Source organism: Cryptotermes secundus, unplaced genomic scaffold (genome assembly GCF_002891405.2).
Source record: "Cryptotermes secundus unplaced genomic scaffold, Csec_1.0 scaffold236, whole genome shotgun sequence".
NCBI classification, from domain to species: Eukaryota; Metazoa; Arthropoda; class Insecta; order Blattodea; family Kalotermitidae; genus Cryptotermes; species Cryptotermes secundus.
Window position 1 is genome coordinate 495,045 of NW_019738958.1, and position 16,199 is coordinate 511,243.

At 39.6% G+C, this 16,199-nt stretch overlaps 1 protein-coding gene across 2 annotated transcripts in view; it reads right to left on the reverse strand.

Moving 5' to 3' along the window:
* Positions 1–8,859: 8,859 nt before the first annotated feature.
* LOC111871395 (scavenger receptor class B member 1) overlaps positions 8,860–16,199 on the reverse strand; it is a 64,718-nt gene continuing 57,378 nt past the window's right edge. For both annotated transcript variants that reach the window (XM_023864484.2, XM_033754234.1), the window contains 3 exons: positions 15,674–15,792; positions 11,098–11,223; positions 8,860–9,975 (listed from right to left, as the gene is read on the reverse strand). In XM_023864484.2, the coding sequence (XP_023720252.1) occupies positions 9,718–9,975; positions 11,098–11,223; positions 15,674–15,792 (503 nt within the window). In that variant the 3' untranslated portion in view covers positions 8,860–9,717. The remainder of the gene's footprint in view (positions 9,976–11,097; positions 11,224–15,673; positions 15,793–16,199) is intronic.

Genomic DNA, 16,199 nt, shown 5'->3' on the forward strand with positions numbered 1-16,199 from the left:
AGAATGAGCTACTCTGCTGATTACCGAAAGTACATGCAGTATAATAATTTGAAGCACGGAAAATAAATTATGGATTAAGAGTTTCATGATATTCGTTAATATTATACAGATAGCTGTATCGAGGTCCATAGGAACTCGGTATTAATTCACGTAATACTTTTAAATCATATAAAGTTTAAGTTTTCGATGTTTTGTTTCAGTTTTAAACATCTTGTTGCCGGTAGACCTACCCACTCGGGGCCGTTAAAAAGTACTTACTTTTGACAAGCCTTTTATGTATCCACTTACTGGGGATATCCATTTCGGAAGTATAACTTTTGGGGCTGAAATGATTATACAAAAATGAGCTATTGCTAAAATGTGCCATTTTTCAAAAGATTAAAAACGACTAAAACTGCTGCTTCGATAATAATTGTCGGAATGTTTTTTTATTCCTTTACCGAAACACCAATAAACGCACTCTGTTCTATCCCCTGGACTTTTTCCACAGTTTAATTGAAAATAATTTTTTCCTAAACAAAACAACAATAACTGGCTGACTGATCAATTTAACAATTACAGTTGTTTCCACAGAATTTCCACACTGAAGTAATGGAGGTTGCCCCCAAATGAGTTAACAAAATAATCTTACATACGAGGCACCAAATACAGCCAGAAATCTTATTGTACTTCTTTTGGCTTATTTTGGACTTCATCCATCGTCTGGTATGTAAAAAGACAAAAGACAACGACGTTTCGGAGACTGTATCTCTCTCCGTCTTCAGGTGGATAGGGAAGGATAAACCTACTCAGTTGGGCCTGTTAGAAAGAGCTAGTCTCAATCACTGGACCAGTAAATGAAACGTCGTGGTCTTTTGTCTTTTACATACCAGACGATGTGTGAAGTCCAAAGAAGCCAAAAGAAGTACAGTATACACCATCGTCAGAATCCTTTTAAGTGTACCCAGAAATCATATTGCTTGGTACAATTGGAATAATTGCCCCTTAAATTCATTTTCATAATTGCATCAATTCAAAACACCCGTAGAAGAACGATCCTAAAAAATTGTTTCTGTAAATCTTTTCTCTCAACGAAGTCCAAGTTTATGCACAAATGTAATAAAAACTGTTTTACTCGACTCCGTCAACATATGCATCTCTCTCATTTTTAAGACTTAGTTCTAGTACAATCGATAGAAGGGCAGGATACTTTGAAACGAAGTGCTCTCTTGTCGCCCCATTTTGGAGTATTCCGTATTTCTTCAATGTTACGTTACTCTTGCTAGAATTAATGTTTTCCTGGAGGCCAAACTGTCTCAGATATGCACACCAAGCTCACGATATTCAGTCGTTCGTGAGATAGGGACATACACGTAGATTTACACGAATGCTGGAGATTATAACTCGTCTAATTAGTATTTCAGTGTTTAGTACTGATGCTTTTGGTATTGCCAAGACTTCTATCACGTAGAGACGAGCCGTCATAATTCACAACAACGACACTTATCAGAAGCCTACTTCAGTGTTGTTATGATCTTACACAAAATTCCTACAACGTAGAGGCGCGCAAAGGAGTACGGACATGTCTTCTTCAATTACATAGTAAAGAAAAAAGCAAAGCTATCCCTGTACCAGGCCGTGGAGGCCCATAGGGTTGTGAAACGTTGAGGGTCCCACATTATCTAGACAATCGGCTCAAAGATGACGGTAAGGTTGTCAGCCTTACGCGCCGGCCGCGCTTTATCGCCAGGAAAATTATTTAATTAATTCCTGCTACTCATTTCTGTTAGAGGCTGAGTAAACTCCAGAGCCTAGTGCATAGATCGTTGTATTTTAGTGGTCCTGGTATAGGAACAAGAGTAATTGTTCGCAATTAACTTTTTCAACATCTGTTGACATCCTGAACTAAGTCCTGGTATATCAGCCATCAGTATATCGGCACTTCCAAAATACTTTTTAAGAAAATCAATCTTAATTGAAAATGACTGTGATATTTTTATAAATAAAGAAATAATGAATGAATTTGTCGTGTGAACTTGGGGCATATATGGATTTCCAGCAAGACGTGTCTGTTTTAAATTTACCTCATTTACATACACACCCAGAAACCAAGTAGCGTAAGGAGTAGTAACCTCTATGTGATCTTACCGATAATTGTCAATTTGTGGAACGGAATTTTAATCAGGCCCTAGTGTTAGGGTAATTGTGTAATTCAGGTTAAAATCCCCAAAATATGAAAGTGGACTTAATTTCTTTAAAAAACCATAGAAAGAAACCTATCTGACATTGTACCATCACGAAAACGACTTTCCGTAGAAGAAAAGAAAGGGACTAGAGGAAAGGTGGCAGTAACACTGTTATAAACCATGCGAAAATTCTGCTCAGATATTGTGTTGCATGCATAGATGTTTACTGACAGTGCTGTAACGGTGAGTTGTTGTTAGATCATTACGCCACTGAACTTCCCTTATCAGTGGCGGGATGTATTTTGAAATAAAATATTGTGTGCAGTCTGTTTCTTTGTTTTGTTGTTGTTATTATGTTTTGGGTAGATATTGGTACTGTTTTAATATTTGTATGTGAATTTTGTTCAATATAACTACTAACAAACTGTTCATGATGTTTCTTTTGTTCCATTATCACACGACATAGTTTTTGTTTATGTCTGTAGTTTATGGAAAAGTGAAGCTAAATATGTACATTACCCTGTCATTCTCATAAATCTCTGCTAGTTCCAACAGATGAACTCAGCTATTCAAAATTTTCTCCTTGAACAAAAAACTATGTACATTTGTGAATACTCGTAAGTTTTGCTCTAAAATTTCTTGCAATCTGTCTAGTGTATCATGATTCCCTAGCAGTTGTGTAATTTTTCTGTAATTTATACAATATATTTTATTTTATATCTAACTGTAATACAAAGGAAAACACTATCCAACATCAGAACAGTAGAGGATCCTGCCAACGCTTTAATTAATTTTATAAACTCTTTGATTTCACATTGCTTATTAGCATTTTATGTATCATTCATGGAAGTTACAGGTGAGATAATGGTCTAAAAATATGAAAAAGAGAAATTAAGATTTGCCGTGCGTCAAGTATTTAAATGTATACTGAAGCATATTCTTTCTAACATGAATTGTTTTAAATAAACAAATATACGTAGTTTATATAGGATTTGAGTATCTTACAGGGACGTCTGTGAAGATTATTATCTTCTGGGATATCAAGTCGTATAGAGTTAGCAAGGACACAAGTGTACAACAGGAACGATCACTAAAATCATCTATCCCAGACCTTCCAATATACAGTTGCCGTCCAGAAATTTGCTTTTTTCTCGGTAGATCATGATTTTTCCTATCTCGGCCAGGAGATCGGCTACTATGACGCGATGAAAATGCATACTGGCAACTTCAGTAAAAAAAAAAAATATTTACAATAATTAAAAAAGTTACAGGTTTCGGCGTCAATCTGAAGCCACAATGATACGTTTTAGTAGGATGTGTAGGGAGGAAGTTTTACGTGATATTAACTAATATTGCTTATAGACTGCTTTATTTAATCTAGTCCTATAAGGTAGAATACATACTTGCTTACTTATGGAGCTGAGCCCTTCTCGAGAAGACGCAAAATCTGAGCTACTAAAGAATTTAAAAGCATTTTATGGAACCCGAAAATGAATAACCGTGTTCACAGGAGGCCTCCACTGGTCCCTATCCTGAGCCAGATGAATCCAATCCATACCATCCCATCCCATCCTATCTCTCTAAGGTCCATTTTAATACTTTTTTTTCCTTAGCACTACAGCCCCAGTGGGTCTAGGCCTACCTCCATGAACTTCTCCGTTCACTTCGTTTTTTTTCTAGATCTTACACATTCGGTAGGACTCCTTGGGCGGGTGATCAGCTCGTCGCAAACTTTAATATATACATAAAATTATATGTTAAGATTTATTTATAAAGTACAAATAAATTGTAAGTAATTCTACAATGGAGCGGGAGCTTTATAGAAAGTATAGATGAATGTCTTTGATGATGGTGCTGATATGGTAGTTGGGAGTTGACGGTTAACTACCTGCATATTGAAGTGATGGATATGTTTGCTGTAATTTCTGTAGTGGTGACGGTGACGACATTATGTTTGAGGACTGGTCATCGTTAAGTAATCCAGAACCAATCAACAGACTTTCCACACAACATACTGATATACTTGAGTTATGATAAGGTAAAAGTTTCCTTTTGCTTAATTAAACATCTCACACTTTTACATAACTAAAAGAAGGAAACTGACATTTTTTTTCCTTGGCATTACAGCCCTAGTGGGTCTAGGCCTACCTCCATGAACTGCTCTGTTCACTTCGGTTTTTCTAGATCTTACACATTCGGTAATACTCCTTGGGCGGGTGATCAGCTCGTCGCAAGGCCTCTACCTGTACACAAACACAGAAAAACGCACACACACAAACTAAACATCCATGCCCTGAGTGGGATTCGAACCCACGACCCCGGTTTCCATGCGAACGAAGACAGTACAAGCCTTAGACCGCTCGGCTACCGTGACCGGCAAACTGATATATAGCATCGTTAAATAACCCATAAATCAACAGTAATTCTGGATATCTGAACGAGAGTACAGACTTCTATCATTGCAGTACTGTATTATTTTTGATAGAAGAAGAACTTGAAATGCAGTATGAACTGTGAGAAACTAATGCATCGAAAGGACCAGGAATTTTTCTGTAAAGTAAAAAAAAAATAAAGCTATCCCTGTAACAGGCCGTGAAGGTCCATAGGGTTGTGAGGTGTTGAGTGTCCCACATTATCTAGACAATCGGCTCACAGATTATTTAATTAATTCCTGGTACTCATTCCTATTAGTGGCTGAGTCGACCTCAGGGCCATAGTGCGGCCGGAAGGATTAGGTCAATTGAAAAAAATTCAATGAACTCACCGGGACTTGAACCTGCGACCTTCCGGCTTGTAGACTAGTGCCTCAACCAACTATGCTACCGCGTGCCCCCGAAATGTTTCTGTATTGTACATAATAACTGACTGCAAAGGAAGCGGATGTGGTCTACCTGAATGGAATAGCCGGTAAGCCGCTTGGAATTGCTGAATAGAGGTATAAAAGCCACCTAAAATTGCTGTACCGCAACAGATATTCGAGCCGATAATATTCCCAATACAATCTGATATGTTCTCTACTCTGAAGCTACATGATACAGCATTCCTCTGCTCATTTAAGAGAACGTTAAATCTCCCCGGATATCTTCACAATTATTCTGTTTCAACAATAACACTAGACCTATGTTTTCCAAAACAATTTTCTTGTCATCTAAGGCTATGTGGCCGGTCACGGTAGCCAAGAGGTCTAAGGCATGAATTGTCTTCGCTCGCTCTGAAGCCGGGATCGTGGGTTCGAATCCCACTCAGGGCATGGATGTTTAGCTTGTGTGTGCGTTTTTCTGTGTTTGTGTACAGGTAGAGGCCTTGCGACCAGCTGATCACCCGCCCAAGGAGTCCTATCGAAAGTGTAAGATCTATAAAAACCGAAGTGAACGGAGTTCATGAAGGTAGGCCAAGGCCCACTGGGGCTGTAGCGCCAAGGAAATAAAAATAAGGCTATGTGGCCGGTCACGGTAGCCGAGAGGTGTAAGGTATGAATTGTCTTCACTCGCTCTGAAACCGGGATCGTGGGTTCCAATCCCACAAAAGGCATGGATGCTTGGTGTATGTGTTTATTTTGTGTTTGTGTTGTCCTATGTTTAGGTAGAAACCTTGTGACTAGCCGATCACCCGTTCAAGGAGTCCTACCGTCTGTAAAATGATCATGAAACTGAAAATCAGAGGCCAGGGAAAAAGGGGACAGTAGATCCAGTGGAAAATATAAGGCTATGTGAAATTTTAGTTGAATAAGTCGTTACAAAATTAGCTAAATGAGAACCCATTTCTTTTTTCCTTGGCACTACAGCCCCAGTGGGCCTAGGTCTACCTCCATGAACTTCTCCGTTCACTTCGGTTTTTCTAGATCTAACACATTCGGTAGGACTCCTTGGACGGGTGATCAGCTCGTCGCAAGACCTCTACCTGTACACAAACACAGAAAAATGCACACACAAAAACTAAACATCCATGCCCTGTGTTGGATTCGAACCCACCATCCCGGTTTCCAAGCGAGCGAAGACAGTACATGCCTTAGACCTCTCGGCTACCGTGACCGGCTGAGAACCCATTAGACTTCATAAATTGTGGCCAGTTCATGCATAGCTTCATTAAATAAACCATGAAATGGTATGACATTCCGCAATATAATGTTCGGAGGGAACTGTTCCTGTGTGGATTGCCTCTGTGGTCTAGTGATCAGAGTTCCTGCTTACAGATCCAGAGGTCCCACGTTCGATTCCCGGCGCTAGCAGGTTTTCTGAGAAGAAGTGGGTCTGGAACGGGGTCCATTCAGCCTCATGAGTATGACTGAGAACCTATTTCAAGGAGATAGCGGCTACGGTCTAGAATACCGAGATTAACGGTCTTGGGAATCCGTTGCGCTCATCACGTGACACCCTCTATCCTTAAATTTGGCACTAATTTCGCCGACAAGCGGCGGTCGCTAGGTCGGTATAGTTCGATTGCGGACTACAGGCCACGGAGTTTGTTCTGTTCCTGTGTACTATACTCGGAAGGATATGATAGTAAACGGAAATGGCCTGTTCACGTTATTCACATGCATAAGGATTGCCTACGGAAAGTCATATCACTATTTATTAAAATCAGAACTACAGAATTCACAAAAATATATTATTTGTGGCTTGATTAGATAGATGAACTTGAATACACAGGCTCAAGGTCATGATTTGGGCCATAGTCACAAACAAGTTTCTGTGTTCTTGACAGTGAATTTAGTGTTAGCGTTTTGTCCACATTGCCCAAGAATGCGTGTTTCAGGACACAGGCGATCTTCATGGGCGTTGTGGAGCAAGGTTAGGAGGCAATTAGTAAAGGAGCTATGACGAGGAACAGGTCACCACTGTCATGGAATCTTCCTTCAGTAGCTGCTAGACACTAAACTGAGTACGCAATTTCGGGTTATGAAATCCAATGCAATTGTATCCCTATCGGAAAATCCTTCACCCAGTCCTCAATCTGATGAAATTAGTTGACATTTATATAACCAATGCCACAACTTTTTTCTTCGTACCTGTTATATGGACCGTCTCTGTGGTCTAGTGGTCAGAGTTCCTGGCTACAGAGCCAGAGGTCTGGGTTCGCTTGCCTGCGCTACTAGATTTCCTGAGAAGTATTGGGTCTGGAACGGGGTTCACTCAGCCTCGTGAGGATAATTGAGGAGTTATTTCAAGGAAATAGCTGCTCCGGTCTAGAAAACCAAAATTAACTGCCAATGGTATTCTTTACGCTCATCACGTGACACCCTCTATCCGCTAAATTTGGTACTAATTTCGCTGACAAGCGGCGGTCGCTCGGTCGGTATGGTTCGCTTGAGGACTAAAACCATGGATTTTTAGGTGATTAAATAACTAGGCGAACACAGTTAATTTCGTTGTATATTTGTCGAAATTTTTCTTTCGCCGGAACGCCCGGATTTGCTCTTAGGTCCAACCAACCTCGTGAATTTCTACATTGAGATTACCAATAGCAGAAGTTTACTCTATCTAGTGCAGTTGTAAAGAATTCCAGAAGATTTATCTCCGCTCTCAGAATTGGTTTCGAGATCAATAAAATTCGTGTCTTTCAACTTGAACACTACGTACAGTCAATATGCAAGATACATCCAGTTGTAAGTTACCGTAACTTGAGAGACAATAAACTGGAAAATTTCCTCTCCTGTACTGTCTTTGTGCCTCCATTGCCTGCTAATCTCAGGGACCTTCGCAACCGTATCACCGCTGCTGTGACTCTGATCAACCGTGAAATGCTGACACGGGTGTGGGACGAAATGGATTATCGCATAGATGTCCGCCATATCAGCGAAGTTCAAGCGCCCGCTTATGCGGCAACTTCTCTGACAAATGAGTAGTGCTCATTGCTGCATAAAATATCCAGGCGTTCACGTTTCTTATTACCTTACGAATTAGCCACTGAATTCTGGTAAAGGTTTGTAAAGTTCAACTTTTCATTGCCTAGAGTGAGTACATAATTTTTATATATTATTATTTCTTGGGGCACACGGTAGCGTAGTTGGTTGAGGCACTATGCTGCAAGCCGTAAGGTCGCGAGTTCAAGTCCCGATGAGGTCTTTGGATTTTTTTCAATTGACCTAATTCTTCCAGCCGCACTATCAGCAATTCTGATAAAAAAATAAACTCTCATTTTCCTAACAGTTTTTATTGCCAGTTTTCATGTTCGTTCTGCCTTACATCTAATTACGTTTGCTCAGTATTCTATTTCTGATATGACTAAAAGAGTATGTGTATATAATTCGAGAAAAGTAAAGAGATAAAGAAGAATATAAACTGAATAATAATAATATTTTTCTGTTACATTCAGAAATATTAGTATATTGTTACCTTACCCCCCTATAAGACTTATTCATTTATATACCCCGAAATTATAAAGTGCAGTAATAATTAACTTTTCTTTTTAATAAATTTCAGCACTTCATATTCTACGGTTATATTGTGGACACTTTGGGTAATATATTTAGAATTCAATATTCTTCAAAATCGTAAGTGTATATTCGATATTACACCTCATGGCACTTTAGTTGTACTTGCTTTCATATAGAAAAATCAGTATATCCATAGTTTTGCTCATAAAACATCCACTTCGTCTAGAACGCTTGACATTATATCAAGAAATCCATATTAGAATTATGTGTGATATATCTATAAATATTTCATTGAAAGTGCAGTAATTCTCTTTGTCCTAAGACGAGAATCGATTTTCATTGTGCACGCGTGCAGTGAGCACTGTAGTCTTTACATAAACATGTTTACTTACAGTAAGTCACTTATGACGTGTAATAATGAATCCATTTTCTTGAAAAAAAATAAATTTTCATGCAAGGCACATAATATTCTTACAGTGTATCTATTTCCCTTACATTTTCCATATATCGTATAAAGCATATACCGACATATGTTCTAGAAAATTTATAATATTCAAACAAAATATTCCGAGGACTCACCGTGGTCTCTGTGATTTCTTTACTTGTCTGCAAATTACACGTATATCACAAGCTTACAGATCGCAAACGTAAACCGCACTTTGACACAGTATTTTGTGTTCCTCGAATTATATTTCTATGTTACATCTATTGTCCGTACACAAAATGTATAGCGCCCTCAATAGTGCGTACTTTGGAAATAGTCCTCACTTTACTGCAGAACTTGCATTGTTCCCACGGTTGATTCCGATGACATAACAATGGTTCCTGTAGCTTTCTCACAGTTCTGCAGATCATGCTACCTACTTCAATGTTCATTCTCTTCCCACTTAAGTTACTGTTTATTTGCATACATAATATGCACTTAAGAGCGAAACAATTTCGCCAAATGAATCTCCACTTCCAGCTGAATTTATCGTTTTACAACTTATCCCTATATATTGTTCCTGCAATTTAAATAAATCACTCTCCTATATTCTCTGTCTTCAGATGTTTGAATCTTCGCCTTTCTTTCATTGTGGATTATTTTGCAGAAAATTTCGAATATTTCGGTTTCCTGTACTACGACTCCAAATCTTTCACAACCGCTTCCGGTCCTGTAGTAAGTCCCATTGAGCCTCACCTGCATCCCACTCGCGCCCTGTATTGTGTCCGGCCCAGTAGCTGCTCCCCCGTATTCTTCTCCAGCAAGTGTTGGCTTTTGCTCAGTATCTTGCTGGCCACAGCACTGTTCTTCTTGCTGCAGCTACACGCGGCCAGTCCCAACATGGCGACTCCCAGCAGCGCCAGTAGCACTATGGCAGCGGACTGGAGAGCAGGGGCCACGAAGAGCACCAGATACATAAGGCGGGAAACCACGTCGGGCATGTCGAAATACTGTAAGCATTGAATGGCTGACTTCATCAGGAGGAAAGCTTTAGAGAAAGGAACTGTGTAAAGTTAGCACGTTTCAGAATTTTGGAAACGGAACTTAATTAACGATTACCACTGTATCAAGATATAGAGTTCAGTCATTATTCAGTTTATAATCATTAATACCATTCTCTTGTTTCGAAAAAAGAAAATAAAATCACCGAAAGATACACTATATACATAAATACATACAAAACTACAATTTTTTCTTCAGTACTTTGGTCAGAATATTGTTCAGCGACTTTAGCGCAGGAAACGCACTGCAAGTGTCTGTGAGATATTTGCATTAAGGTGAGATTAAAGATGTACGTAAGAGAAGAAAAAGAATAACAAGAAGAAACATCGTTCAATTTTTCTTTATTTTTATGGTTATTTTCTTGTTCGTGTTAGTGTCAGTAATAGTAGAAGCAGTAGTAGTAGTAGTAGTAGTAGCAGTAGTACTAGTAGTAGTAGTAGTAGTAGTAGTAGGAGATGCTGAGCTGTACTGCACACACTATCATCACGAGCGGTTCATACAAATCGTGTGTAGAATTTTTTTATGTATATCACAAAAGAAGGTCTTGAAAATGGTCACAGAGGAATTATTTGTAATGGATATTTGATTTAAGTGGTTCAGGATACAGTACGTTGGGACTATATTTCATGGCGATGTTCCAATTTCGTACTAAGTATAAAAAGGACTGTCTTCAGGAACTGAACATGTAAGAAGTGGAGAGAGAGAAAAAACGAATGAACAAAATGTTAGTGAATGTGTTAGGTAAGCCGCACACCTGCATGCGTCAAGACATGTAACAGTCAAGACACGATGTCTGCGGCATGGCACAACGAAAGGAGCACATTTGAAGTGAATGGGATTATGAAAACCGCCGCACACCGGTCTGAGTCATGATGCTGACGCCAGCCTCATGCTGACGAGTCACGAATGAAGTAAGATAGCGTCTTTTGTCTCATGTCTTGATGCTTGTCTTGACGCAGTTGGTGTGCGGCCGCCTTTAGTGATTAATTGAGTGCGGCGAGACAGAGAGAGAGAGACATTCTGACAGGATGCATTTAAGTAAGTACAACCATAATCCATGGCCGACTGACCCAGTCTAGCCAGAAGATGGGAAGTGTGTGGTTGTTGAAGACTGCCACCCGGGAGTTGAGGCGCGTGTTGAGCACGGCGAGATTCAGCTGCATTCGCAACCGGACGGTCATGGGCAGGCCCAGATCCTGCAACAGAGCGCATTTCCATCCGTCCGTCTACTAACAACACCCAGAAATACAAAGCATCACTGGAAAATTTATTACTCACATGGCTTGCTTTTGCAATATAAAACCATACGATACATAAGTTTGTAAGACGTAATCACTCAAGCGGTTAGTTGCTGGCTTCCCAGCGCGGCGGGTGGGTTCGATCCTGGGTCTGGTCAAGTGGGATTTGTGGTGGACAAAGTGGCGCTGGGGCAGGTTTTCTCCGAGTACTTCGGTTTCCCCTGCCAATCTTCATTCCACCAATTGCTCCACAATCACCCTCACCTATCTTATGGGACTGGTACAATAGGCCAGAATTGGCCGCAGTAAAAGGGACTTAGTCCCACCCCACTAGCAATACAAAAAGATGTAATCATACTGACATCTATCAAAGTCTAAGGCACAAACATTCTTCGCTTCCTCGAACACTGGGATCGTGGGTTCCAATCCCACTCAAGGCGTGGATGTCTGTATGCGTTTATTCTGTGTTTCTGTTGCTCTGTGTGTAGGTAGCGGCCTTGCGACAGGCTAATCCCCCGTCCAAGGAGTCCTGCAGTCTGTGTATAGGATTAAGAATCTGCAAAAGCGGCCAAGGTCCAGCAACGAACTGTAGAGCCATGGATATAACAAAGTGACACTCATCACGTTGAAGGTACACGGAAAAATCATTACAATGTTGTGGGATGTAAAGTCATGTAGTCTGCTAGAAGGTTGAAATAATTTCGAAAGGCCGTCAGTGGACTTGTGCCAAAGTACACGGCATTGCAGCTCTTTGTATTCACCGCTGTGAACATCTTATTTACAACGTTATCGGAATATAGATATGTCATATGTCACTCTGAAATATGTTTATATCATTTTTTGCGGGGCCATAATTGTTCTCGTTGTCGGGTCTCGAAGAATAAAATAAGTAATAAACATATATCTTAAAATGCGCATTTCTCTAAGGATGTAAATTTGTGACGCGTCTTAAATAAAATAAGGGACTCATAAAAGCCTTTGGAGTATTAGGTTAGCATGTAAATAAATAAATGGCTGGAATATTATTATTATACGAGCCGGGATAGCGCAGTCAGTATAGCGACTGGATACGTGCTGGACGGAGGAGGTGGAATTCAAGTCTCGGTAGGGTCAAGAATTTTCTCTTCTCCAAGCGGTCCAGACAGGCTCGGGGGTTTACTCAGTCTCCTATACAATGGGTACCGGGGTAAAGCGGCCAGGGCGTGAAGCTGACCACTTACCTTCAAATAGTGCTGAGGTCAAGAAGATGTGAATCTATAAATCCACTCCCTCATACACCTTCATAGCGCAATGCTTAATTAATTAAGCACAGAGACAACTTTACCTTTACCCAAAAAGGCTCAAGGCGAAATTTCTCCATATCTTACCTCGATACGTAACATCAAGCAAGTTAGTTCCCCGTGGATTTCCCTGATTTCTCAGACTGATAAACAAATGTTGTGGTCGTTTAATTGACCTCACAATTAATTTCCAGTTCTTTCGTTGTGGTCTAAATTATCCATGTTTCTAAGATTTAATAATTGTTTTATCTTCTGGCCCACGTCCGGCAGTCTGTCACTCATTTGCAACTGCCTGATTTTACACCTTCGCTTCCGAAAATAAGCCACGTAAAACGAAACAGTTCTACAATTAGGCTCCAAATGACAGTGGTGCTGTAACATCAGAGTTAAAAATGCAAATTCAGTAGTAAATATTCTGAATAACAGAAAAATGTATAAATTTGCATTCCATCTAATAAGATGACTCAAGATATGGATAATATTGATTAATTTCTATACTAGCTTTCGCATGTTTATAGTGTCTAACCATCCACGTCTTGACTCCTATCTGTTCGGTTATTGTTCACTAGGCCCCACATATAAGCATCCAGTCATATGAACTCCGGAAACCCCAAGTATAGGATAACTTTTCTCTGGAAATGAGGCGCCCTGGGAATGTCTGCCACATATTTTGAAGCGTTATCTTAGCTGGACGGGACCGCTAGTTTCCAGCTAGGTTGTCCCAATTCGCGTAATTAACGAAAGGTGTAAAAAATTGTGTACGGTCCAGATTTCTAGTCAGGGCACTAAAGCGTCATTCTGAATTTGAATATAGCGAAGACAAATGATTCCATACATCAGAATGGCAGACAATATGGCCATCCCTCACCACATAAGGACCTTAACATAGCTCTATTCTTTCTGGAACACCAGTTGTTTTGTTTAGGCCTACTGATGAAATTAGACATTCGTCTGGAAACTAAATTTAATCTTATATAAACGTACATATTCCAGTCAGATACGAATTTTATCGTGATAAAATTAGAAGAAAATTAAATGGTTTTTTACTTTACTGAGCCGACCACGGTAGCCGAGCGGTCTAAGGCATGCACTGTCTTCGCTCGCTTGGAAACCGGGATCGTGGGTTCGAATCCCACTCAGGGCATGGATGTTTAGTTTGTATGTGTGCCTTTTTCTGTGTTTGTGTACAGGTAGAGGCCTTGCGACGAGCTGATCACTCGCCCAAGGAGTCGTACCGAATGTGTAAGGTCTAGAAAAAGCGAAGTGAACGGAGAAGTTCATGGAGGTAGGCCTAGGCCCACTGGGGCTGTAGTGCCAAGGAAAAATAATGCTTTATTGATCTTAATCGTCGTATCAGGTATGTATATGCATGAACATAAAAAATGTAACTTGTATGACACATGATCAAGTGTATATACTGTATAAAAAATCTAAATTGAAAATTCATTTAAACGACAGTTGGATAGACGCTTACAGCCCCATCTTCGATGCCATTTTGAACTACGAATTATGACAACAGTACTACATAACACTTTTAAGCTAGAGTCAACTTGCAGTCCCTCTTCAAGCACCACAACACAAATATCAGCATTACAAGGCAACACAGTCAAAGCAGTCTGTTTCTTCATACAACTGTATACAGCCCGAGCTTCTACCCTCATATTCGTAAGTCTCTTCACAGAAGCAAATATAATTTCTTTGGTTACAGTTTCTTTAATTTTAACATAATTGCATGTAGTTATGAATTTCGTTGTTGTTTGTTGTTGTTTGTTGTCTTTATGGGGCCTGCGTCCCAATGACTTTCTTATAAACAATCCCCACACCTGCCCCAATATTTACAGTTTTAACAATTGCTATGTATCTTATTTATTAATGTCCTTCTTATGTAAGTAACATCCGAGTATGCTTGCAGAACTGCCACCTAATGAGCTTGCGCTCCACTTCTGAAACATAAGAGTCTGATAATGGTGATTTAAAATCGCTGAAGCTTATAACATTTTAATTAATTTTAATCGTGTTACATTAAATTTTTATTTGACTGAAAACTATAATTTTACATATATTTGATAAAAACAACGGCACAGAATCCTCACATTTAACTAAATTAGTTGTTATTTTAGTACCGTGTATAACGTGTAGATATTTTCTTGTGAGCGTTACAACGAGCCACGTACATTCAGCAATGAAGCAGTCTTTTCATATGTACATTTCTCGTTTCTTACTTTCAGTAAACTGGAGATTGCATAGGTTTGCAGAGCTACATTTCTATCTGCTGTAGAAGCATCCATTCTTTTATTCTATCACAGATTCATTTGTTCAACTATCCTTCAATCAATCCGTCCGCCTTTCTGTCGACCTATCCATCCATCCTTCCATTCATTTATAAATTTCACTATTTTTCTCAAACAGTGCGTTCTCGTCTACTACCAAATTGATTGACTCTCAGATAAGTGACATAACTCATAAGTTCCTCATTACTTTCTGTTCAGAGAAAACTCAATTTATTTACTTACTTACTTACTTACTTACTTACGGAGCTGAGCCCTTCTTGAGGAGAAGCCAAATCTGCAGCTACTCAAGAATTTACCAGCATTTTATGGAACCCGAAGATTCATTACCGTGTTCAAAAGAGCCCTCCACTGGTCCCTATCCTGAGCCAGATGAATTCAATCCATACCATCCCATCCTATATCTCTAAGATCTATTTTAATATTGTCCATCCACCTAGCCTTTTGTCTTCCCAGTGGTCTCTTTCCCATCAATATCCTATATGCAGGCCTCTTCTACCTAATTCGTGCTACATGCCATGCCCACCTCATCCTAACTTGACTTGATCATTCTAATTATACATGGAGAACAGTACAAGTTATGAAGATCCTCATGCAGTTTATTTAATCCTTACTAGTAAAAGTATTCTAGTTACCTACTTCATATTCCATTTATTCGGGCAAACCTCATGTAAGACTGCAAATCATTGCCCGTACAGCCATCAGGCTAGGGCTCACGTTTCTGACATCCTGTTCATTAGGACACAGTGGTATACTTAAGTTTAATCTTCATGCGTAAGACAGGCAGATATCATAACCATTCATAGTAAATGCTGCATGAATAGAATAAACTTGTCTAACCGGCTGAATGACGATATTGGTCTCGTGCTTGTTGGGGTCCGGGGATAAACCGTCCATCTTTTCCAGTAGTCTGGGGTCCCCCTTCAAGAAATGTGGGAATGACAGAGCTACAGGAATACCTGAAAAACAAAATAGAATTGGACGAATGGATAGGTCAAGCTGACAACGAGAGCGATAATGAATCTGCAGTAATATAAGTTGATGATTAATTGACTGGTATACAGATTAATTGGTTAATATGTTTTCCGTTCTTCTGGTTTATATATATATATATATAAGGCTAAATAAGTCGGTCCATATACTATTTATTTGAGTGTCTGGTTTACTTCCAGGCTCAGAGATAACTGAGAATGTATACTGATAGAATCAAACCTAGTGGTGTATAGAGATACACATGTTTCTACGTATCTACAAACAAAAACTCCGTGGTTTTACAAAGACAAAAACAACACCGTCCAGTGTGACTATTTAAGTTTTATCACTTGCAAACTCATCACCCTTACATGTTTCGATCCCTACGATCATC